General features: G+C 33.2%; 4 protein-coding genes across 11 annotated transcripts; 1 reads left to right on the top strand and 3 right to left on the bottom strand.

The window, feature by feature from the left end:
- Positions 1–112: 112 nt before the first annotated feature.
- LOC143357195 (solute carrier family 35 member C2-like) lies at positions 113–5,365 on the bottom strand. 2 transcript variants are annotated; one of them, XM_076793494.1, is made up of 8 exons: positions 5,234–5,365; positions 5,031–5,163; positions 4,520–4,747; positions 4,197–4,411; positions 4,046–4,118; positions 3,718–3,970; positions 1,360–1,535; positions 113–1,247 (listed from the first exon to the last, which is right to left on the bottom strand). In XM_076793494.1, the coding sequence occupies exons 3-8, from the start codon at positions 4,727–4,729 to the stop codon at positions 894–896; spliced, it is 1,281 nt and encodes a 426-aa protein (XP_076649609.1). In that variant the 5' UTR covers positions 4,730–4,747; positions 5,031–5,163; positions 5,234–5,365; the 3' UTR covers positions 113–893. The 2 variants fall into 2 exon arrangements, with proteins under 2 accessions (XP_076649609.1, XP_076649610.1); XM_076793495.1 differs by having other exon boundaries at positions 5,242–5,347.
- Positions 5,366–5,373: 8 nt separating this feature from the next.
- On the top strand, positions 5,374–17,872 carry LOC143357196 (armadillo repeat-containing protein 1). Of its 6 annotated transcripts, none has more exons than XM_076793499.1 (6): positions 5,374–5,771; positions 8,698–8,802; positions 8,865–9,200; positions 9,280–9,489; positions 9,795–9,964; positions 17,485–17,871. In XM_076793499.1, the coding sequence occupies exons 2-6, from the start codon at positions 8,701–8,703 to the stop codon at positions 17,528–17,530; spliced, it is 864 nt and encodes a 287-aa protein (XP_076649614.1). In that variant the 5' UTR covers positions 5,374–5,771; positions 8,698–8,700; the 3' UTR covers positions 17,531–17,871. The 6 variants fall into 6 exon arrangements, with proteins under 6 accessions (XP_076649614.1, XP_076649613.1, XP_076649611.1 ...); XM_076793498.1 differs by lacking the exon at positions 5,374–5,771 and adding an exon at positions 7,901–8,014; XM_076793496.1 differs by lacking the exon at positions 5,374–5,771 and adding an exon at positions 8,064–8,573 and having other exon boundaries at positions 17,485–17,872.
- On the bottom strand, positions 6,461–7,900 carry LOC143357198 (SOSS complex subunit B homolog). Its single transcript, XM_076793502.1, has 2 exons — positions 7,140–7,900; positions 6,461–7,047 (listed from the first exon to the last, which is right to left on the bottom strand). The coding sequence occupies exons 1-2, from the start codon at positions 7,596–7,598 to the stop codon at positions 6,811–6,813; spliced, it is 696 nt and encodes a 231-aa protein (XP_076649617.1). The 5' UTR covers positions 7,599–7,900; the 3' UTR covers positions 6,461–6,810.
- Wnd (Mitogen-activated protein kinase kinase kinase 13 wallenda) lies at positions 11,133–25,148 on the bottom strand. 2 transcript variants are annotated; one of them, XM_076793492.1, is made up of 12 exons: positions 24,790–25,148; positions 20,988–21,154; positions 17,017–17,291; positions 16,754–16,940; positions 16,488–16,679; positions 15,954–16,380; positions 15,655–15,881; positions 15,248–15,572; positions 14,757–15,163; positions 14,343–14,561; positions 13,059–13,254; positions 11,133–12,987 (listed from the first exon to the last, which is right to left on the bottom strand). In XM_076793492.1, exons 2-12 carry the CDS (start codon positions 21,125–21,127, stop codon positions 12,868–12,870), a joined length of 2,715 nt encoding a protein of 904 aa, XP_076649607.1. In that variant the 5' UTR covers positions 21,128–21,154; positions 24,790–25,148; the 3' UTR covers positions 11,133–12,867. The 2 variants fall into 2 exon arrangements, with proteins under 2 accessions (XP_076649607.1, XP_076649608.1); XM_076793493.1 differs by lacking the exons at positions 20,988–21,154; positions 24,790–25,148 and adding an exon at positions 19,455–19,882.
- Positions 25,149–26,075: the final 927 nt, after the last annotated feature.

The following is a 26,075-nucleotide window of genomic DNA, read 5'->3' as shown; positions in this document are numbered from 1 at the left end:
ATTACTATTAAACGGTAATAAAGATTTCTTTATATGTATTTATATTTACATAAGTCGTAGAAAAACAATAACAAACGTTAATATCTTCGCAAAAAAATGTTAACTGGTGAAGTTGCAATTAATTACATCAAATCTTTAATCACAATTATTAACAGCTTACAATACATATATCGTACGTTCAGTAGATACAGAATTACGCATTATTACATTGTGCGCTTCTCAACACTTCAATGTACCGAAAATAAAATAGCGTGACAGATACAAACAAATGGGAAAAAGTATATAATTTTAAATGGTAAGACATAATTATGCAACTCTTGGGCAAGGAACTATGAATACAAACTATAATTTACAAGAAAGAGTAAAAAATGTAGAAAAATCTGTACATAAAAGCATAAAACAATGCTATTTACAAAGGGAATCTCCCTTTGATTTATTTTTACAATTAAACTTTTTCAATACTTTTCTTTGCACACTGTCCATTTATAATTTCTAAAGAAACGTCGAGACGATAGATCAATTTTTTATTATGAATTATTAACGCGTTTTTATTATACACAGTTTGATCTAGTAATACAATTATTAATGATAATGGACAAGCGTGACGATATTGAATAATCGGTAAGGCCCATAAACAGTGAGGTACAGCAATGCTGGTTTGTACTTAATACTTTTGACATAGTAAAAATAAATTTAGTATGATAAGAATGAAATTTGCAAACATGGAATGTAACCTTCTGTTAATAACTGGAAATAAGAATTAATTTTAATATATATGTATGTACATATACATATGAACTGGAGTAAAAAAAATATGTATTGGATATGATAAAGTTCTCATGTTAAATTAATATTTTTTTTCCTCTGATCTTCAGTATTCAAGTGTGTACACTTTACTGTTCTCTACGCTGTACTATATTGGACAATATCTCAGATGAATTATCATGGTCTTTAACTGCATCGTCTTCATCTGAACTAAAATCCGCATTTAAAAGATTTGTCAAAGATGTTGACTTTTGTGTTAATAGAGATAAACTCGTCTCAACTCTTTCTTCATTTTTAATGTTAACATTTAGCGAAGAATTGAACTGTAATTCCAGATTTTCAGTTTCATTATTCCTACTCGACACTATTTTTTGAACAGTGTGAATTGTAATTCCACCAAAGCACATTAACAATCCTATAAAGTTAAAGCCGTTCATTTGATCACCTTTCCATTCAACAGCCAAAATTAACATACATATTTCCTGTGAAAAGTTTTTTGTTAGTATACATTTTCATTGGTTTAAAAAGGTCACATAGACCCATCTTATAAATTTAAATAAGTGAATAACACGTAACACAGTGCTCTCAGTTCACCTTAATTATTCCTGTAATCGCAAGTGTTAGACTAGATGTGTATGTAACAACTAAATATTCCATAACTTCCATGTAGAAAGCTATTATAGCAGATCCTAGCACAGCACTTGTAGTCATAACAATAAGATGGACATTACTCCAGTCAGTAGTTTGGAAATCATTATATAACCGAGACCCTAAAAATAAAAAAATAGTTCTCTATCATGAAATGCAAATTTTTTAATTTGCACAGATATAATTCTTACAAGGAGAGGCCACGACCTTCGGGTCACCGATTTCGTTGAAACTTTGCACACTCATATATCTCGTTCTCCTGTTCACGAATATATACCATTATAGGGGCAGATACCTAATAGTTTTCGAGATATTGAAGATTAAAGTTTCATTATTTCGTATGTAATGCCATATTTTTTCTAGCCTATAACAAGAGTCGGTGTGGCGCGACGGTATCGTGCCAAGTTTTCAGCCGGACGACCAGGATTCGAATCCTGTCGACTAACGCATTTTTTTTTAAATTTCATTATGTTTCATCATTGCATATTTATATTAATTTCAATCGAAAATGCAGTTCGGAACTTCGTCGGTTGCATTATCATCCCCAATATACACTGTCAATAAACAGTGACATCGTCAACCCGACATAAACAACGCGCAATCTTTGCTGAAACACGTAAGTTTTAAACTCCCACATTTCATCCGCTTCAACATGATTATTCTTGCTCAAGGTCATTTCAAGGTCAAAAAGGTGGTATCCACTAAATTCAGTTTTTTATTGTCTATCATGCTATCGTAAAAAAAAATATACTATTCCATTTAAAAAAATATCGATGACCTTGAAATTTCATTAGAAAACACGACATAAAAAATTTTCTTCTTCACCATTATATTGCCCCCTGCAATAGTGTCACTTTGTCCTCTGAAGTTTTCTGATAGTACTGTAAATACGAAAGATATTTAGGTGTTCTCATTTATGTGGGACACCCTGTTTAATATATAAATTACTATTACTATTTAATTAATATTAATTATCATTTAATATATAATAATAGTAAATAATCCTATTGTTAGTAAATAAATGCATGTTATTTGTAATTCAAAATGCAATTTTATGCGTGAAATTTAATCCATTGAAATTAATAATATAAATATGCAATGATAAAACATAATGAAATTTTTAAAAAATGCGTTAGACGACAGGATTTGAGAACCCTGGTCGTCCGGCTGAAAACTTGCCACGATACCGTCGCGTCACACCGACTCTTGTTATAAGCTAGAAAAATACGGCATTACATAGGAAATAATGAAACTTTAATCGTCAATATCTCGAAAACTATTGGGTATCTGCCCCTATAATGGTATATATTCGTGAACAGGAGAACGAGATCTATAAGTGTGCAAAGTTTCAACCGAATCGGTGACCCGAAGGTCGTGGCCTCTCCTTGTTAGATACAAATTCTAATAGCATAATGGACATATTCAAGGTGTTTACGCGATTATTAGCCAGCGTTTTTCTTGCAGATAATAAATATTGGAAAATAAATAAAAGATGAGAAAGTAATACTGTCTTTTGCAAGCAATGTAATAGCGTATGTAATTTCTTTATGTATGTACTATTTCTGTGGAAATGGAGTTGACTTTCAATTGTTTAAATGGAATGTTATATATCTTTTTTTATCATGTGAAAGCGTGTGTCAAGAGAAATTCATTTGTATATGACACAATGACCTCCACAACTGTACAAGGTCAGAAATGTGCAGTGTTGTTCCGATAAATGGCAACGATGTTGGTTTCGAAAAGAGGAAACCGCTATCTCCTCTTCTGTCTAGGTTGTTTTACCTCATCGTGGAGTAATTTGTAATATTCGGCAGAAAACTCGCTTTCTGAAGCAAGTAGACGTCACAAGATGGTTGCCACAGAGAGATTCTCTTAATTTCGAGAGATTTAGTGTTCGTATAGAAAAAAGGGCTCTGGACAGACGTAGCAAAGACATGTACAAACACGGTGGTATGCATTTTTAATTGATTACTTAATTATTTAAGACGTAAAATGTCCAGAAAAAAGCCACAGCGTAACATAGCGTGACAGTCAAGGCCAAATGGCTGCCGGCCCCCTTAAGTTCTACCTCTACCTCGAGCCTCTTGTTCATTCTCTGTCTTCTCTCTCATCCCACTCGAGAATGAAGTCAAACCGAATAACACACCTGATTCGACAAATGGCGAAAGCCTATCCCAAGCTTTTGCCTTATATCAGAACAATACTGTATTACTTTTTCTCTTTCATCTTTTTTTCTAATATTTACTATTTTCAAGAGAAACGCTGACTAGTAATAGCGTGAAAACCCTGTATACAAAGTATTACCTTCAAACCATAACATCACAGGTACAATAGGCAATAGCATCCACAATTGCATATAATACATCATATCAATTGGATTTTTTATCCCCATTTTAGATTTCTGCATGGTAAGTTGTGTCATAGTCCATCGAATACCACTTGAAAATGATGCTAGCAGGCAAATTAAAAATCCAAATATGCCAAATTGTGTAGATTTATATGTAAACATAAATAAACCACCTGATATCATCACTACAATACATACTAATGACCAAGACTATAAAAAAATATTTTATTTAACGTACACTATTCATAATTTATAAAATATAGAAGATATATTTATTATCATTACCTTCTTTTCTAACTTTAAGATGAGGGCAAAACCAAGAATAAAAATAATAGTCGTTGATTTTGTCATAGTATACCTAAATAAAAATATAATGTATTAATACACAGTGGAAAATATATTTTATTTCGTTAACAATTTAACAACCTATACATACAATGACATTGTAATTAACGAAAGTGCCCAGTTAGATAAACCAACATCAAGACCACTTGCTACACCTATTGGCATAATCATCCACATTATGCTTTTCCAAGGAAGTTTTAATTGCTGTTGCCCTTTGTAACATGTTCTGAAACATCTTCTTATGGCAGATAATAAAAACTTCACTATTAAGTGACATATTACCACAGTCAGCGGGAAATTAAAACCCTAAAATGAAATAAGTTTTGATTAATGTTTAATACTTAATAGTGAAACTAAAGGAAAACAATACATTTTTATAAATTTGACAATTAGTATTCTAGTAATTGTACTTACATAACTATTATAAAGCCACTGTACATAAAATGTTAAACCTACAGATAATACAAAATAATTAATAATTAGTATAAGCTTTTGGAAGGCTCTCTTCCAAAAAGAAGCCTCTTTCTTGGAATTGGTTGAAAATTCTGGAACAGATGGAAAGAAATGTTCCGTTGTATCTTCTGCATCTTTAGCAATTTGATATTTTATATGTGATCTTGTCATACTTCAAAGAAAAATAACCTGCAACAGCAAATTTACATTATATATCTTAACATGTATATGCATCTATTATTTTTTGAAAAGTGATGGCAACGAATAACGTGCGTTGGAACATGTACAGAAAGAGTTAATAGTTGTTAAAAATGTAACTCTAATTATATTATTAATTCAAATTGAAAGGTAACTTACAAAATTTAACATAATTTAAAACGATAATATTCGTCGATAAATTTCGTTAATAATTAGAATGTTGAATGAAATAACGTAGTATTTCAAATTCTTATCAGAAATGTGTTAAACATACCGTCTTATACACCTTCATATATGTAAAAATAGTTAAAAATTGTTGCGCTTGACGTGTGATATCTGCTGCCGAATCATATGTTTGATAACAGCACTACTCGCACAACGTCAAAGATGTAATTGTTATTTTCATTCTGGAAATGTATAGTAGTTTAAAATTATGAACGTAAATAAAAGATCAAAGGAAACAATATTGAAACATACATCTTCACTATCTATATCAATGTTGACAGCAGGGCACAAAGAATTTATACAGAACTGAAACTTCGAGTTTATTGGGGACCAATTTCCAATACACGTATGAACTCCCCCTGGTCTAGTAACAGAGCCTGGGGATAATGAGAAATTGAAGAATAAAGCTTAAATTTTGTCTGTATTCTATATTATAAAATTACATAAGAATTTATACTTATTTGGTACAAGTTGTACAAACCAATATAAAAAAATGGAGAATTCATACCTCCCTCTACAATTTAGTTTATGAGTTACAACACCAGACGGTGCTATACAAGGAAAATTTGACATAAATAGCTTACTCACATCGTTGATTCATCTGATAAAAGCGTAGTCCAATATATAAACATAACCTAAAGCTACGCAGCGAACGAAGAAACCAGAAAGAAGAAAGAATGTTGTGGACAATATCACAAATTTTATCTTGTTTACATCTGTCATTATGACAAATGAATTCTTAAATTACCCAGATATTCATCAACAATCTTATCTTTGTTTCTAAGAGCAAGTTTGTATACATATGATTTCAAGTATCAAGCTAAACACGCACAAATAATTTATATAATTATTTCGCCAGAACTTTTAATTATTTCCAAGGTTTTGTTCAGTATATGGAATAAGAACTAATACAACTTATAGAGATATAATATTACACAAATTTACTAATTTTAACAAATATATGTAACTGTAATATATTTTAAATCATTAAATCGAATATACAAAAAAGTATGTTTATATAAATGTCACATAAAGCTAAAATAAAATATATGAAATGCATATATATGGTAATGTATAATCATTTAAATTACTATTACTCAAATAGTAAATGTTACTTAAGTGATATTGTTATTGAATGGGAAATTAGAATAAATTGATATGCAATTATCTAAAATTCTTTCAATATGTTAGTCAAAATAGAGACATCGTATATTTCTCTCCAAGCAATATTCACACTATACGAATAAGATCAAATATGACTAAACAATTATAATATTTATCTCAAAAAATGTTTGTATACAATGAGATTACTTAAAATTTATTTTCTACTATATACACAGTGTAAATTATACTTGTACATATACATAAGGTTCTGTCCTTTTATAAAATATATTTTTAAAAACTACTGAACGAAATTATTTACTAATTAAATGCAACATATTTTATATTACTTATATACTATATTAATTTATCAGAATAAGTGAAAAATTTTGATAGATTTATCATGAATTGAAGACAGTCTTCTGACATAAATTTATACAACTATTGCTTGAGATGTAACATTGATACATACAATATATAAATCAAAAATATTTTTACCAAATAATTTCATTATTTGATCATTAAATTATCAACGACTATATTTTCTAATGTTTACAATCGATTGTCTTCAATTCAAATGTTATTTTAATCAGACTCTATCGTATACATTGATTCATGAATACACATATACAGGATTGTTACAAAAACAGTATATTACAGTTGTCCTGAATGTAATCAGTTTCATATTCATATTACACATATATTATTAGCCGCTTTTTATTTGTGTGTTATCTACGATCACTACGGCCACCATTTCGATAGCCCCCACGACCACGAGAATTAGTTTTTGGTGCAACTGTTGTTTTTGTTGTTGAATCACCAGAATATCTTGCAGATCCTCCAGGAAGTCCTGAAGCATTACTCCCATTTCCACCGTTATTACCATTGCTGCCGTTTCCACTTTTTGTTGTTGCAGAACTACCTGATGTGCCACTGACAGGTGTAGTTGAATTACTTTGAATTGCCTGCAATAAAAAAAATAAAAATAAAAGCATTAAAACGGAATCTGAATATCTGGCATTATTACGTGTTACAAGTAATTTAAAAGATAACGTACCAGCGGTTGTCTTCCAGGTTGACCAGCTATGTTATTTGCATTTCCATTATTTGTAATACTATTATTAACATTGCTACCAGGTGGTCCAGATCCGCTCTGATTGAGCAGTTGTTGAGCTAAAGCAGGATTTGGTTCACTCATATTTAATTGTTCATTGATAACCATACAAAATTCCCCAATTTTTTGAATATCTCCATTTTTCCCTGAATATAATGTTAGGCATTGTCTCCAAACGGACGCATACCCTTTTGTCAATCTAACTATATCACCCGGTACTAAAAGTTGACCAGGTTCATCCCAAATTGAAACGTTCATGCAAGCAGTACTGTCCGCCACTTTAAACGTTCGAACTTCGCGGTTTTCTTTAGTGATGGTAGGATGACCAACTTCCAGAACAATAAACACCACATTAATGTTTTTCTGGCCCGGCCGTATATCTTTTATTAGCACGTATTCCATTGTTCTAATAATCAATGTCCACTCTACACTAACACACTTTACAAACAATCACCTGCACAAACGAATTTGAAAATACGTCAGCTGTAGGTTTCTACTTTGCGTGTCGTTTAATTTAACTTCCCTATTGCCTTCAACAGCCGTCAGACATTGAATACTACATCGACCTCTTTTTCGAAATGCTTGAAAAAACACTAATGGAAATCTAAAGCTCTCGATTCCGTAAAATAAGAAAGAAGTTCATTAGAGAAGTAATACGGGTGTTGTGCTGTTGGTAGTTGATAGAGCTAATGTCGGCCATCTTATTCTAGTACGTCATCCAAACACCAGTTTCGCTACTATACTACAATATGCGCGTCATCGAAACAATTTGGCAGCAGCTGGCATTAGCATGACTGTTGCTATTATTACTACGTAGGGTAATACTGATACATCTATCTGAATTACGCATGTGTATTATACGTATTCATACATGAACGTGTATTATGTATATATGTATAATTGTATACACACGTGTTACACTGGTACACAATTTCTATATGCGTTAGGCGTACACAAGTTTTATAAATTTCTGGTTTTCTGTAAAATATTTTTTCCCCTCCAGAATTTATTTTATACGTGTACATTCAAATGTACCCTGTATTCTTATACAGCTGTTCTAGTATTTTCATTCAAGTAAAACCACTTTAATATTAGTTTCTTAAATTTTTTAAATCGTCTGCACTGACCTTATATATTATCGATTGTTAAAAACTTAAACAGCAGATTGTCTCAGATCTGAGATGATACATATTATAGCTAAACCGTAAAGGAGCAGAACTTGACCCAGTGAACAGTCTAAAACTCGTTCTTATGGTTCGAAATGTCATGTTGCTGCATGTTGCTGTAGCTTCGTGAACGTGTAATCGTTTGACTACGGTGAAACGTAACTGTGATTACTTCGGTACTTCGTTTAACAAAAATATTAACCGAATGCCAGTAAATTTTAAGTGGCAATAATCACTATTAAACAAATAATCGTATAATATGAATAAATATACCGTTCGTTGCCTTTGAGCATATTATTGTAAGCTCAAGTTAATGTAAACATTTACGTTTATAGATAATGGACGTGGACGATTCTGTAGATCCAAAAGAATTAAAAGCTACACTTGAAACATATAAAAAATTGGCTCTTGATGTTGTAAACCATGACACAATATTAAAGGTAAGCTATTTTGTTAAATACATTACTATGCTGTTGTTATCATAATGTTTTTTTTATTTCAGGACAAAACAGTTCTTTCATACGTAGCATTTGTCCTCGAAGTATCGGATGTAGAGATTATTAATCTAGGTTTAGACATTTTAGAACTGTTTGTTAAAAATGTGGACAACTATGTGCACATAACCTCGACTTTTGGAGTTCGTGAAGCATTGGATGCTATCATAAACAAATATAATATCGATGAACCAAAGATAGCTAAACGAGCTCAGTGTATTACTGATGATATAGAAAGAATGAAACCACCGATATATAACCTACGTAGTCGATGTAGAAGGGTTATTGAACCAAAGAAATTGAAAACCCATGTTATTGTGTTACATGTTCAAGGCTTGTTACCGGTAAATGTGGTTGATACATGCATGTGTAATTTATATGTTAAAGTTAATATTCGATCCTAATGGTATATTACATATGTAGGAATCTCGTTCAGAGTTGGAATCAATACTAATAAGAATCGATGGATTAGTTTCTCTTGTAGTTGATGTAGAACATCAGCGCGTTACAATGCGTACTTTAAGCTATGTTACAGCTAAACAAATTGCAGAAGCTATTCGAAATAATACAGAAAACATGGAAGCTAGATTAGTGACAAGAAACAAACTTAATCAAGAATATCTTGTTAAACTGGTAAATATATGCTGGTATATGTCGATATTATGTGTATTACTGGGAGCAGTAGAGGAGTCTCTTGCAAGGAATGCGGGAAGGGCACGCTCCTATCACACGTATTTTTGGCTCTAGCGAAATATTGGCTAAGTGGTCAACACACTATGTAATTGTTCTGTCAAAGCCTAAACATTGGGACTATGGAAGCATCGATTGTGGGAACAGGCATGCCGAGCGAGAAATTCCTCTTGCCCCTGTGCTGTCGCAGGAGAATTCTTTTCAGCTTCCAATATTACACATATCATAAAAATACAATATGTTTGCAGGTTCACATAAATGGAGAGGACGATACAGAAGATATGCCAGAATACTTACCTGAGGAAGAAGAACAAGAAGAGGAGAAAGAAGGTGTTGTATCTCTGTTCACTGGATTAAGGCAAAGTGCTTCGTCATTGTATAAAAGTACCACTGAATTTTTTCAAAATTCATTCTATTGGTAAAGTAAAAACTAGTTATATTAAGTATAATTTTTTACACCATGATCAGTGAACAATTTGAAAAAAGCAGAATAAATTGTGACATTGTTAATTTAATAAAAGAATGGTTTTTTAAAAAAATTTACTTTAACGATTTTGATAAATATTATAATAACATTTTTGAATTTGCATTTCTTTTTAAAATATCAAAACTGTGAAATTGTTCATTTGTCATTACTTTCAATGTTGTAATCATGCACCAGACGTATTTATTGAAAAAATAACACGAATACAACAAACGTTGATTTTTTTAAAATGTATTTTTAAGAATACTAGTATATGTCTATTGGTAAATATTGACGAATTCAATTTTATTTAAAATACAATAAGATCAACGAAAGTTCTATGTCATTATTTAACAATTCATTTTAATTAAACTATGCAGTGTGTTTAAATGTGTTGAAAACTTATAACTGATCAAAAAATTATAATATTGAAACACTAATATAAGAAATAGGTAGTTTTGAGATTTTTGCATGATTCTGTACAGAATTCATATACAAAAATAGATTATTCAGTTATTGAATGTAAATACTATTGTATGAGATAAAGACTTTATCATTGGTATATGTATAATAAATGTAGCATTTATGTTATAAAAACATCGTTTATTTAGAGCTTTATTAAATATATGTTAGTCGGGCTTTGACGACTATTTAAACTTCCGGATACATGTTTCATTATTATGTACATCTCAGTAAGTTCTTTGTATTAGATATTGCATAAAAATACATTTTTCATTGTTCTAACGTTACTGCAAACAGGCTGTGCAAATATTTATTGTATATAATTTGATAAGTTGATATATTTCAAGACGAAAGGAAACGAAAACCTTAATATTGTTTGTTCACATATATAACTGAATATAAATTGCTAATAACCCAGTATACTTTGAAAAAATTGTTTCATTTATACGAAATTCAAATACAATATTCAATCTATAGTATTGTGTGAGTAAAGTGTTAAATAAAACCCATTAAATCAGTTATTGTAAATCAACTTTATTGTTTATAACACAAACATTGTGTACTGCTTCTATTATTAAGCATAATAGAACTAGTCAGTTTAGCTGCCACTGCACAAGAAGGAACAATTTATGCAACTACTCGCATAAATATAATCGATACAATATGTATGATTATTAGAAAGTACATCTCTGTATGTCTTACTAATTATTTCGTCCAAATGAGCACATCAAAATGTTATACTGAATCTTATTTACTATTCCCTTAAGTTTATGTTGTATTGTCTATATTTACAATGTATAGTAATTGTCATTAAGGCAATTTGAGTTTCAAAGCAGGTACAATAGATGGATGCAGAACAGTATTTCGGACAGTTGAGTTGACAAAATATCGTCTAGTTATACATACGTAACTGCAATACTTAATTGTTATTAATTTGAAAGAATGAGTATGATTTTCGCGTACAGTTCAATACTATTGTTGAGTTTCAGTTTGAAACTCAGACAACCTGTACTTCTTTTTTTTACTATGTTTATGATACAACTTATACTAATTTTATTGTAAACATAGTCATTGATTTAGATTTCCTTTCATTTCTTAATTGAAAATGAAGTAAAATATATTACATGCAGTATTTTACGTAAATCGTTAGTAAGATTATTGGTAAAAATGTAATTTTAGAGCATCAAAAATATTTCACGAAATTGTTCCGGTAACGTTGCATTAAAGTAATACCTCATGTCATTTAAATTTCAATTTATTCCCATCAGTTATGTGTTCACTAAGTTGAAAAAGTATTGTACCGACAGTTCTTTTTAAATTTTAATCACATGATTCTTCTATATTGCACATTACCACTTGATTAGTTTTTTAAATCTTTTTTTCATTTCAATATTTTAATAGTCACTGTTTGCTGTACTTTATGCAAATTGCCACAGGCACTTACGTTGTAAAATTTGTTTAGTAATTGTCATTCCGTTACTTATTATCTAAATTACTTATTTTAAGTATTTAATTTTCGAATGAAATATTTATTCTTTCGTGACTCCATTGTATTTATATACAATACTTTCTTGTAAACTATCGTACTACCATCCGAGTTTGCTCTAATCGGTCTCTACACTATGGTAGATTCTATATATATACATGCGAATAAATGCAATTCCATTAACGGATTTTGCATTCATAAAAAATATTTATTTAGAATTAATTGAGTTTTTTTCTTATTAATGCAAAACAAATGCAATATCTGACAGAAATCAATTCATATCTAGCTGCAGATGATGTATCTACTAAAAGGAACTATAAAAAAATAAGAAATAATGGAATGAATTATTTACGAATTAATGAATTGTCTTTCCGTTTTTATGAAAAATAAGTATGAGGTGGATGTATATTTATACATAATACTATATAGCAACATGATATAGAACATGTTTTTGTAAATTGTCAACTTCATTGAAAATATTATCAATCTATGCTGTTTCTATATTTTCTTTTCTTTTTAGAAAAATTAGATATCTCTTGAAACGTCTATTTTAATAAAGTATAGAATTAATTATATCATAATCAGTAATAGAAAATTTGTTTTTACCGAATGAACCTAATAGATTTTAAATGATAGAAACCAAAAGTATGTTTAGTTTTCTAATGTGACTTAAAAATGATGTTTGACTTATTTTCAGCTAATGTACGATGTTTTTAGAATATTGGTATCATATTTGCTTGATAAATAATTCGTAAAATTAATGTACACATGTACCTAATGAATACCATAATGGATAAATATCTACAATATTTAACACAGAATAGAATGAGAACATACACTACAGAAATGCACTGGCTATTAGGGTCTTATCGTATATCACTCATAAATGAGATATAAAAATTACATTAATCTAAACGCTGCTTTCTATTTTCAAATTTGCACCTACTGGTTGAGATGCAATTGTAATCTCACTGACTTCGTCTGTTTCCGATTGACTCGACGTGTCGGAAACATCATCTATTTCTTTTCTCTAAATTCAAAAAGAAAGAACACATTATACCATGCATGTTATGAAGATAATAAAGTATTTTATTGAATTACCTTATGAGAATAATGGATGTTACGAAATACTCTTTGCACATCAGGATTACTCTCTAACGTGGATGACTGACTGGACGGAGGATGTGAATATTCAGAAGTGTTTTCCTCATCGGAAGCTAACACTCCTTCTATTCGCATTGTGGCATGTTTAAATCTTCTTAATCTACATCCAGGACCAATAGGTCTTCTTGCAACACTATAAAATATAGAGTGAGCTCTCGTTATTATTAACATTTTCTCTAATTGTAAGTACAGTAGAACGACGATTATCCGGACGTCGGTTTTGCTAATCGCCGATTATCCGAATAGAGGATAAATCACCTATATAAGTGCGCAGTTTATACTGAGCCAACATACGTATTTAACGATGTTTATATTTTAGGACACGTGCGTTTCCCGTTAAATGTGTCATCTCAGTGTATCGTCTAACGAGAGAACACATTCAAGCTACATAGGCCGATTTCAATAAAATTTATATGAGTAGTTCTTAGAAAAGTATTCGAAACACATTTTTTTATCGATAATCGTCAACATTGAAGGGATGAAAAGCCCTCAAAGTTGAGGGTCGAAAACATGTTTTTTGAGATATCTCAGAAACTAGATGCAGTGAGATACTCAATTTTTTTTCTTTATTAAATTATGGGTTTTCGAATAAGGCATTTAGTCCAATAAAAAAATTTCGAAAAAATTAATTTGTTTACACAATAAATATCTTAAGAAATTGAATTTTTTTTACTAATTCTTAATCGATTTTTGCGCCAACTCGTATCTGTTACCTATGGATAAAAATATGAGATACGTGTTTTCGAATTTTTTGTTTTTTGCCATTTAACAGTAATTATTAAACTCAACATTTTTCTATCTCGTATAAAGGGAAGTATGTATATTTTAAAATATTTGGTTTTTTTGTACATGAAAACGTAATCTTTTACAATATTTTGACTTATAATACTGTGTTGGATGTCATTAATTGTGTTTTCAATAGTTAGAGGAGATGCCTAAGAATGCTTATATTTGGAGACTGTATAATTTTTAGTTGATTTATGATATGCTCCCAAATTTCAGACCGATTATCCGAAAGATCGCTTATTCGTAAGAGTTTGTCGCCCAATTACTTGAGATAATCGACGGTCTACAGTATGCAAGAAACATTTTAAATAATCGGATTTGATACGCTCAGGTGGGGCATAATGCGTATAATCATTCAGAATATGTACTGTTATCGTGTTTAAGAACATATAACACAAGAATATGGTATTAAATGTATTTATATGAATTATGTACCTTCTTCGTCTAAGAGAGTAATTATAGGTGTAACTTGGATCTTCTCCTTCCTCATCTGACCAACTTTCTTCACAATTATCATCTTCATGGTCACGCAACGTATCTATGCTTTCAGTACAAGGTCGCGTTCTAATTTCAGACTGTTCTTGTTGTATATTAGTGCCGTTAATAATAATTCCACAAAAGTGTCCAGATAATTTCACCGATTCATCTTTACCTCTGAAATTATTCATGGATGGTTGTTAATAGTTGTTATTGATAAAATTAGTAGAGGTGTGCGAGAACCCGAAAATGTTGAGTCGGGACAGGTCGAGAATTTTATTCGAAAACCCGACCCGTCCCGCGGGTTCTCGCACACCACTATTAGTTAGCATTTAATAACAATACATTAAGTAAATTTTAAGTGTAACTTACCTATGTGATAATATCACATCGTCACAATTTCCATTATCTATAGGCGAAATAAGGCGATTAGCATTAATAATTTCACTAACTTTACGGCCAAGTGTTTCTAGATTATCATCGTCGCTACAATCCTTTAAACGTTCATTTCCATTTACATGATTTTCATTTAAAGGTTCAGGGCTGGAACATGGACTAGTAGACTGTATTCTGTAATGAGCTTCGGACAGAATGGAGTTCCCGTTTAAGCACTCTGGTACTTGTTTGGTTAACGATTGTTTATTAATGCTATTTACAGAAAGCTTTTCTGTTGTCGACACTGTTGTTGTATTTGTAACAGGACTAAAGTCAGTTTCGCTGATGTCTAATATTTCTGTTTGCGTTTGACTGTCTATGAAACGTGCACATACTTCAGTACTCTGAAAATAAACAAATAAACATTATTCTCATGTAATATATATATAGGCGAACGTGTTATGCACATTTCTTTTATAGATATGTACTTTTCTTTCACGATGAGGACTTGATCTCGGGCTGGAACTCACACCACATCCAGATCCTACTCTACGATGCCTGAATTTACGTTGCTTAAAACTATTATTTGGAGCTAGAATCGTTTCTGGTTGGTTAGCCTCGTTTAACTGTGTATACATTGTTGCTTTCACAGGACTCTGGGAGCAGTCTGTAGGTGATGGCGGTGTTGTTGGTGTAGATGATGTTGAAAATTGCGTTGTTGGGTTACGTCTACGATGAAGTCTCTCTTGAGCTTTTAAAAGGGGATGAACAAGACGTTTCTTACATTGTTTATATCCGGTTTGTTGTTCGCGTCTAAAAAAATGTAAAATAAAATTAATTTACTGACCATACATTACTACTAAATTTATTGTATGCACATCGTATAATAACTTACTTGATTACATCTCGTTCGCGCTGCTCCAATTGTAGTAAAACAGCGCTCAATTCTAGGTACAAGTTATTAGTTCGCTCCAATTTACGCTCATAATGTTCTCGAATATCTTGAGCGTGCCTCAATTCGTCCTCACGTCGTCGAATTAAGTCAGCTTCAAATCTTGGACTACTACAACTATTTGTTTGCATTTGTTTCATGTGATCCCTAATTTCTTTCTTCCACGATTGCTAGAATCAAAACAATTGTTGAGTATATTGTTCACAAATTATTGCTTGTTTCCAAAGTTAATATTGCTGTACCTGGGTTTTAAAATATTCGTCGGGTTTTGTACACAGTACTTCGACTGCTGCAATACCTAGATGAATTTCAATGTGTTTAAAAGAAGGTCTATTGCGCGGCTTTGCAGCCCAACATTGCTTTACAAGTAACCTATAACCCTCTGGACAACTTGCTGGGATTGGTAAATGGAGAGAGTTGTTGCCCACACCCCAAATAATTGCAGAAGAATCTACGTCTTTGTAAGGTATTTCTCCACTTAATAATTCCCATAATACAACACCGTATGACCATATGTCTACTTTCTCAGAACAAGGCTCGTTCCTGATTATTTCTGGAGCCATCCAGGCAACAGTACCAGCAAAACTCATTCTTGTACTAATTTCATTCCATTCTCTACTCGTTCCAAAATCACTAATTTTTACGACTTCTCCTTGCCCGATCAATACACTGGAAAATGGACAATATTATATTACTTAGGTTACTTAACTTTAATTGAATCATTAAGTTGAACGCCATGCTTAAGGAATTTTGACATACGAAAATGAAAATCATACTTTGGACTTTTAAGATCTCTGTGTATAATTTTGTGTGCATGAAGATAGGCCATTCCAGCTGCAATTTGTTTAGACCAAGATACTAATCTAGGAGGTGGAACAGGCTCTCCAGCTCTGAGAAGATCATATAATGGTCCATATGGGCAGAATTCCATTATTATACAGTAACAAGGTGCTTGTGTACATACTCCTCTGAAAATAGGTAACAATATTTTATAGTATTACGCTATATATATTCTACTACTCAAAGATGAATAAAAACTTACCTAAATTGAACAATATTCGGATGATTAAGCTTTCTTAAATGCTTTATATCAGTCTCGCGTGGCTCGCGTACTTTTTTGACGGCTACAATTTCTTTGTTTAATTTCCCACTGAACACTGCTCCTTGAGCTCCAGATCCAAGCCACTGAAGTTCACTAATTGATTCAAATGGTATTTCCCAATCATCCGCTGGAATAATTTTCTGTTATAATCTGGTTATTCTTAGAGAATACATATTATGATATACATAAAAATCATTATTTACTTTGATGTCCTTTAATCTTTTCATTTACAGCTGCTTTTGAAAGCATACTCCAAACTGGGCGCATACATCCTAATATACCTTCGACCCAACTTGTTCTTTGTGTATCCAAAGACCCAGAACCCGGAGTACATTTTGTTGCAGTTTCACTGAAATTTGTATTGCTTTCAGAATTGGTATTGTTGTTATTAGGTAATTGAGCTTCCCGTGAATCAGTGACTATTGGACCTCCTGCAATTCCACCCAATTGGCCCAATTCTTCTTGAATGCATAACATGCTAAAATAATAAATTAATAACATTATTAATAGGAAACAGAAATTTGAGACTAACATCTATACTCGTACGATAATTCAATGTTTAGAATAAATAATTAGATTAAAAATATTAGAATCACGCCATCGAAATTAATATTTTTATTTTTTATTGTTAGTAGGAGTTAGTAGGATTTTATTTTTATATTTGTTAGTAGGAGACGTACAAAGATCTTTTCATGGAAGAATAAAACTGTTTTTTGACGAACTATTGTTTATGCAACTAAAAGAGATATTAACAAAAGCTTGGTGGAAGTTTTCAAGGTCAATTGCAATTATGTTCGCGCCAAAAGTGACAAAGACGGTACTGTGTATTAGAACATGCTTAATTCGTGTGATCTGGTTTGTCTGTGATCAACGGAATACATGCATTCCCTTTACATCTTCCAATACGTATTAAGCGTTGCACGTCACGTATGTAACGCACGAGCAACTATACGTGCATATAATATTTATTATCGAATTAAAAAATTTTTACAAACAGCTAGACTAAGTTTCCATTTGTATATCTTTCGACAATATTAAATAATGTTACTCCACTCAATTATATTTATATTATTATATTATAATACAGTGAATTATACTAATTATGTAGCATATAATTATTATAATATATTGTAATAGTATATAGATTATATTGTAAATGCAATTAACAAGCACATTGCATTAACAATACAAATCATCTAAGTATGCTTTACGTATCTGTTTATTTCACAATGTAAAAGTAATACAAAGTTCATATTTAATGCACAATTCTATATACTCTGCAAATGAAGTTCGTATTTGAATTGATCGACAATTATTGATTTTGCTGATATGCAATGCAACGAAAGTGAATACTTTAAAGGCTTTTTATCCATTTAAAGCTGCACAACTATAATGGCGGGCACGCGCAATATTACAAATCATAGATGATAAATAACAAATACGACTCTCCGTTAAAAATATCACGTTGCTTGCTCCAAAATCTTGGTATTAAGTACCTTTTTTTTAAAATATTCTTTTTCTTTTAAATTAACCGTCCAACAACTGTACGAACGTAATATACAGCAACGATAAGACTCTCATAATCAAATAGGGTGAAGGACCCAATTACCTATTATTATTATAATATAACTTATTATCAACTGATTTTAATGAAAAAAATTTAATATCTCTGTTTTAATATTCATTATGCTTTAAAAATAAGTATAATTAATATAGGCACAGTAATTGGGGTCCCTACTCCGAAAAGAATTCGCAAAACAAACGGAGCGATCCGGGAAATTAGCGCGAAATAAACTGTTGTTCAGATTTGAAATTTACTCTTATCGAGACGCAAGTAGTCAGCTGATGATACAATCGCGTCATTATGTTCGCGGCCAGGAAACTTTCTTTGAGGGTATTGATTGTTCCAGGAACCTGTTAGTTATGCATCCTAGTATCGCCCAGCACGGTCCCTTACTCACTATTAATAATTTTACCCTCGGAAGAGAGTCTAAAAATTTCGAGAATTGTAAACATACGCCCCCGTTCACGAATACATTATACTCGCCTAACATACAGCGACAATGGATATGCTGCGCAAGTCGTATCGAGAAAAAATAAAACAATACCATCCGTGCAAAATCATTACGAACCGTCGCGGTAATTACGAAAGTTGATAATAAAGGTACAAAAGTCGAATTTTAATTGCTGGCCACGCTTTTTGTGCGTGATTTGTACACCTGTCAAGCACGCGACCAACTCGAATAAATTATAAGACGCGAGACGAGTGACAAGTTGCGAAAATGATCTCTTTGATAATATTGATGAACGTTGGTACGTGTATCAGTTACCGTGTTATTTCGATATACATGATCGTGTCGCTGGCTTCGAACGGGTTTCATCGAGAACATTTATGTTCGAAAATATTGAAACCGCGTGCGGCAATATACATGTTTGTTGAAGCTGAAACTGGCAGAAATGACACCAGTATGTAAGCTGCGAGCGATCGAGTGCTGTTCCAGCAAAAATATCTGATAAATTCGGGAGATTGCGAGCACGGTTTTACGCGCGAATGTGTTGACGCGAGGAACGAAATCGGAACCGTGAACGATGGTGTGCCGTTATCGGAAGCGCATTCCGACGACTTGGCCTTCGAGCTCACCTCTTGGTACCGACGTTGTTTGCAACGGCCACATCGTCCTGCGTCTTCTTAACGAAAAACCTGGTAAAAACCATCGTGCCGCGGGTAGCATATGTACACAGCACCCTCGCCTCATACACTGACAGAAACTGTCACAAAATCACGCGGCCGTTCGAACCGTTCCCGAGCCAAACAAGAAGCAAACCACGAAGAAAACTACACGCGATACACGTGAACACGAGACATATCGTCAACTGACAAGTTCGCCGGCAGAGGGACGCATTTACCGTTCGCTTCTTCGACGTGACACACGCGCGACGATCAAGTGTAATTTATCGCTCAAACTCGCCAGTGAATGCAGCTCGATTACGTTTATACACGCCGGATTGTTTTTCCATTTTATGCAATTTTTCTTTTCAGCATCGACACGCGCACACGGGCAGAATTTTTATCGGAATTCCTGATCGGAATCATAGTTACTTCTCGTTCGTTTACGTTGTGTATTTTAAAGAGCCTCTTACAGAACGGTGTGACAGGTGATTGAACGCGCGCATGCGCAGAATTGACGCGCGCAACTTTCGTGGCGGGGAGCGCCCTTTTTCAAACGTATAAACAAGTTTAATTATTCGAGAACGATGATTTTTCGAGGCTCTCAGGGGGTATTCTAGTTTTTCATTTTCGATAAATGGTTTTTTGTTTCGTTTTTACATTTTCTTTGCGTATAAATTTAGCAGAATATACATCCAAAAGGATTTGTTTGAATTCCGCAAAATTAATGTAGTTGTATCCGGTTGTAAAGCGCAACTCGCGTTGCGAGATATCGATAGTTGAATCTTTAAACACGTTCTTTTGAAAACTACAACATGTTTCTTAAATCGGCGTCCGTGATATTTCGAAATCTACTATTATTTCAAATTATTTCGAACTGTTTCAAATCTTTTTCTTAAGCCTCTGAATGTTAATAAAATATGAGAAAATCGATAATTAAACCTTAAAATTATTTTTGTAATTATCGACTTTTTTATTTCGTTCTAGTTTCTGCTGTAGCCAAACTCTTTTTTTAAGCGACTGTATATGAGGGCATGAAGTGCCATTAATATTAATTTTTTTCTCGACAAAAAAAATTGGAAATGATACCGAAGTATGTATAAGTATACTCTGAAATTTTTACTGCAAAAAGTTCTATAGTTTTTCTGTGAAAAATCCCGTAGAAACACTTTAAAAAAACGCGTTTTGCACTAGAATACCTCTCCTTCCCTAGCTTGTTATCGTTCAAGTGGTTGGGATAGTGTAAAATTTTTATTATTTTAGAGGGTGTGTGGGGACTTTTTTGGCTGACCGTATACGAGTGTTGATAGTCAATAATCTACTCAGCCGACCCTCTCTAAAAGCTCAGTTCGACGTAATTATAAAGTAACAGGTGTTTCTTACCTTCATGCTCTTATTGTTAACACAGCCTACAATTCTGTATTTCACGAGAACCAAAACGTAGGTACCGTGATTAATTAAACGTTATTAATATCATACGTAGTCACGTAATTTTATTGATCTTACCTATTCGTAAATATGTGCGCTTCCGGGTGAGATGGTGATAAAACTACTTGATTAACGGCCGTCGACGCATCCGTTTCCTGAGACTCGAATTTGTACATCTCAGGTTGAGATAGTGTCTCGGTCTCAGCAGGGGTGCGCATGCTTCTATGTTTTTCCGTATTCAAGCACTAAAACAGATTTATACATTTCTCAGAGAAACTGTTTTCCTCTAACCCTTATGTACCCTCTACCCAAATTTCTACTTATGTTTAAAAATTGTTAAATTTCAGGTTGCAAAATCATAAATAATTTCGTAGCACCATATTTTACATAGGGTAAGGTACCCAATTACTGTGCCTGTATTAATTATACTTATTTTTAAAGCATAATGAATATTAAAAAAGAGATATATAACATTTATATTAACTGATTTTAACGGAAAAAATTTGATATCTCTTTTTTAATATTCATTGTGCTTTAAAAATAAGTATAATTAATATAGGTACAGTAATTGGCACCCTCAAAGTAACTTGGTCCTTTACCCTAATTCTGGTGAGCGCCATAAAAATGTAGACGTAATGTTTTATGGATAAAAGCCTCCAATTTATAGAAGATCTCGGATTATTAACACCGTGCAATATTTTTATTGTTGACATAAGGTTTAATACCGAGAAATTCTGTTGCGCACTCAGGTATAAATACGTCTACATTTAATTAGTGGCGTGGCACTTGTAGACGAAAAGTATTTACAAGGTTCTCGCCACATTACGGAGTTAAATAATGGATGAAAAGATGAAGACACGAATCAGAAATCACCTTCGGTATAACATGGGGAAGTTAGGTTCAATGGAATGTCGATCTAGCAAGAGGCGTGGTATGTGGCGGTCACATACCAAACTTAACCGTCGCGTCGTTTTATTTTTCCTGCGAATTCCTTAGATCGGACTAGGGCTTGTTATTTGCATTTTTAAACCGATCAAGGGGACCACCCCGTTCTAAAAAAGGTATACAATTGCGAGGAACTTTTTCGAAGAATGCATATTATCTAAAAGAAACAAAGGCTTTTAACACAACCAAAATTTAAATAATGTAGATACGCTTGCAGTAATTCTTTCATTGGTTAATTAAGTTTCGCTTTGTAAATCGTATTCACCGCAAATGTAGATGGAACATACTAATTAAGCACCGTATCATATGTATAACTGTGCACCAGTTTAAACGCGGCACCCTTTCGCGCCACGAAAAAAAAAAGAATACGGAGTTTTGTACGGTGAGTCACGAGTAGGCGTGTCTTGGATTAATCCCAAGCACCTGTGCCGAAGACTAGGTAGTTCGAATGCGCGTCCAACAACCCCCGAAACCTTCTAAATCTTATACCTGTTAATGCCCGTTGAAAAGAAGGCGTAGAACAATTTTTAACATCCGTGCAACTGAGATTACATTTTCTACTCGTATAGAAACACCCTCATATATTAATCCTTAACATTCGACAATACTTTTACATGACTATACTTTAAGAAATCTACGCAAATATCGATAATTAAATATTAATAATTTTATTTTTTTTAACAATTATATCTAACGTGATATATCATTTTTTAAATATATCATATTTCATTTGAAATAAGACAACAAATAATCATTTTATATACTTTCTTATTTATATTTTACAGATAACATAAAAAATGTATTTTCATTGGACGTTTAAATCAAATAGATTATTTTCAACTATTTTATTTGAATAATTTTTTACTTCAATTACGTTGTTCAAATAAAATAGTAAATAATTTCACCTCAAGAAGAGGTTACGAATTATCGAGCTACGAATCGTCGAGCGTACGAATTATTTCGTCAAACGGAAGATGAAATGAGAAATTATTTGAATTTCGTTTGAAGTTCAAATGGCATGTAGCCAAATCAGCTAATATATTATCTTAACGATTATTCTTTAAGTAATCGATTTCGATGATGCCCAAGCCTTTTGTACGCTGATGCGTTTACAATTTTCTATGTTCAGTGCACAGTTCGTTATCCGAGAAGGTGATTTGATATAGCCAGAAAGGCCTTAAATGTTTCCTCAAGTTAACAAATCGATGTTCTGAAAGAGTGAGCACGTTGCACCCCTTTGGTTCTTTAGTCAACTTACCCCCAATAGGTAAAGTTGGGGAAGAACGAATTGCAATAAGGGGACACACTCATTGTCTCTGCTCTGTGTATTTTTTCGTTTGACCAACTACTCTTAGCGGCATTACAACAGAATTAGATATGTTTATGTTTTGTAATATGTTACAGTGTCTGAAAAATTGCAAGCTTCGAAAATCGAGGTAAATTGGATCACTTTGTTAAGAGATTCGTGACTAACACAAAACGACAAACTTAATAAAGCTAAAAGATTATGTTGCGCAACTCTAAGCCCATACAATGTTTTCAGTGTATACAATACATATTCGCGTAGCTTCGTAGAATATGGAACAGCTAGTTTTATGAAACAGTCTAAAAATACGCATCGATATCGTAATCACCGCGGGAATTGAAATATGTGAATTGATGCTGCGAACAAAAATAACTGAATGAAAATGTTTTTTTATTCATGAAAAAGATATACGACAGTGTCCGTGTGGTTCCAGTCGTATTTCTACGTACACACCCCCGCTCCGGTTACACGAACGCGACCTCTTCGGGAAGAATGCAACGAGGGTGAGACCGAGTAGCTTTTGGAAATACGAAGTGCCAGTTTCGAAATAAAACGAACGATTAATTAGAAACGATACGATAATATTGAGCAATAATATTTTCAGGGTAAAACGTTATTATTTGAATGAAATAAAACGATGTTATATTTTAGTAGCCGAAATGGAAAATAATTGATATTGCTTTACACCGCATTAATATAAAATTTAATGGGCTCTATTTTACTGCACAGCCAGGCATTGAAATCACCCGATAAATTCAGTGATCCCAATGCTATTCACGGTATCACAGTAATCGGCACATACACATCCGTACGGATTTATTACGAACGCATGTTATCCCAATGTTTACAAAATAACGAAATTCGCGGTTTGAGTACCACTGACTTTTCGAAAACAAAGACATTGACATTGACAACGATGTTACAAGCTATCAAATATTGAGTTTTATAAATTAAAAAAAAATGTTATTTTTCCGAACAATTATAAACGTTTAACAATAACAATAACAATGGTAATAACAATTTACCTATTCAATTTTTCTATCTACCAGTGCTCAATTTTAGTGTTCTACTGGTCTTCAATAATGTGCAGTTGGTCGATACGAAAATGTTTACAGAAAGTTATTTCGCCTATGTCTGGAGTATAATGAAATATGTCTGATATCAGGTTTCAGGGTAAAAAGAGTTTTCCGCGTGCATCTTTTTCTCCTCGGTCGGTCGAAAGCGACGAACGCGTACGCGGGTAGACGTAAACCGAGTAGGGTTCAAAGTGCCGACAACTCGGCCCGAACGACGGCGGTTCAAATCCATGTAACGCTGCAGGATAGCATAAAACGTGTGCTGCGGTGACGGACGCAACGAGATCCGTACTCAATGCAGAACGATCGGGAACGGGCTTTCACTTTCCTCGAGCGGCTTGCACAAGCGAGACACTACCGTGGTCAGGGCTCACGACATTTGGTACGAAAAACTCGGCAGAGCATGAAGCGTCGAATGTTTGGAAAAGGTACAGAAAAGAACGGTCTTGATTTTGGAGGTGCTTGTATCTCGAGAATCGAGGTATTGGGAAGCGAAACGAGAGGGAACACATTATCGATTGAGAACCACGCGCTGCAACCCTTCTGTACTTACCTGCGGAAGAAATTCTCGCCGTGAGAGACGGCAAAGGCAACGGCGATTCCCTACGAAGTATCCATAAAGTTGGAACTGACGCCATGCATTCGCGGAGTCTTCGGGACTGCTGCTGTATCTGACACTGCGGGACGCGCGAGAGTCCTCGACTCTCTCTCGAAGAAATTATCCGCGGCTTGCACGACACAATAATCATGCAGGGGATTATGCACGCGTCACACTGCCTCGAACGTGACACTCGTACGTGTATGTCTCAGTTGTAGGCGAGCTCAGAGAGCCGCGAATATCTCGCTGTTGACAGTCATGGAAAGCAACCCCGCGGCACCCCGACGCACGACGCGTCCAGCGGACACTAAACAAAATGGCGCGTGCCATCGTCCGCGGCGTCGACACCAGAGTGCGCCCTTCTTTTCTCTGCACGTGTGTCTGTGCTCGGGACACATGCTCCCGCACTCTGCTATACAGTCAGTCTCATAATTGATGGCACACACATTAAATCAGAATTAACTTACTTATAAATGGACCAAACGAATTCAGTTTTCTTTCCTCCAAAATAGATGGATTAGTTTACTAGGCGACGTGTGATGAAAATTTTCGAAAGATTATGTTTACCCTGAATTACTAAAAAAAAAAAAAATAGTAAATGTTGCTTTTTACAACTTTTTAATTTGAGCTTTGTAACGAGAATGTAAAAAATGGGTTTTGTACATTCGTATCAGTTATATACATGCTGAAAATTTCATCGAAATTGGTTGATTGGTTTATGCATTTCACGTGAATTTCAATTTATTTCATTTATAGAAGGTGTTATTCATAGCAATTGTTCATTACTTGATAATAAAGATCTCACCTTACACTATAATCTATTTCAGCAATAATAAATTGATATTCAGTAATATTAATTTTATGACAATCGTTTTCGTAGTGTCGGTCACGGATGATTTCGGTGGCGTTCAACATGTTAAAAATGATGAAAATCGCCGAATAATAGAATAAATTGGCAAAAATAGGCTGACAATCGTGAAAAACTGTAATTTTCGCTTAAAATTTGCATTACATATCGTCTAGTAAGCTAATCTGAAGTCGTTTGGTCGATTTATAAAAAAGTTATACCGATTTAAAATTTGTGCCATCGATTATGAGACTGACTGTAGAACAGAGGGGGACAAAGTGTGGAACAGGTCCGTCTATTCAAACCACGCCTCTTGGTATTCGAGTCGCGCACACCAACACCATTGTGTACTCTACCCAGTGGAGTGGAGTCTACTACATGTCCGTGCATGTAT

The sequence above is a fragment of the Halictus rubicundus genome, chromosome 9 (genome assembly GCF_050948215.1).
Source record: "Halictus rubicundus isolate RS-2024b chromosome 9, iyHalRubi1_principal, whole genome shotgun sequence".
NCBI lineage: Eukaryota > Metazoa > Arthropoda > Insecta > Hymenoptera > Halictidae > Halictus > Halictus rubicundus.
This window is presented reverse-complemented; position numbering and strand designations above follow the sequence as displayed.

Coding starts and splice junctions, on each gene's coding strand:
- LOC143357195 (XM_076793494.1), bottom strand. CDS start 4,729: ATGACAAGATCACATATAAAATATCAAATTGCTAAAGATGCAGAAGAT. Junction 4,412..4,519: donor AGTGGCTTTATAATAGTTAT/GTAAGTACAATT, acceptor ATTTCATTTTAG/GGTTTTAATTTCCCGCTGAC. Junction 4,119..4,196: donor TCGTTAATTACAATGTCATT/GTATGTATAGGT, acceptor ATTTTTATTTAG/GTATACTATGACAAAATCAA.
- LOC143357198 (XM_076793502.1), bottom strand. CDS start 7,598: ATGGAATACGTGCTAATAAAAGATATACGGCCGGGCCAGAAAAACATT. Junction 7,048..7,139: donor AACCTGGAAGACAACCGCTG/GTACGTTATCTT, acceptor TTTTTATTGCAG/GCAATTCAAAGTAATTCAAC.
- LOC143357196 (XM_076793496.1), top strand. Junction 8,803..8,864: donor ACCATGACACAATATTAAAG/GTAAGCTATTTT, acceptor TTTTTATTTCAG/GACAAAACAGTTCTTTCATA. Junction 9,965..17,484: donor TTTCAAAATTCATTCTATTG/GTAAAGTAAAAA, acceptor ATTTGTTAGTAG/GAGACGTACAAAGATCTTTT.
- Wnd (XM_076793492.1), bottom strand. CDS start 21,127: ATGCGCACCCCTGCTGAGACCGAGACACTATCTCAACCTGAGATGTAC. Junction 13,255..14,342: donor TACTCTCTTAGACGAAGAAG/GTACATAATTCA, acceptor TATATTTTATAG/TGTTGCAAGAAGACCTATTG. Junction 12,988..13,058: donor ACATCCATTATTCTCATAAG/GTAATTCAATAA, acceptor TTTTGAATTTAG/AGAAAAGAAATAGATGATGT.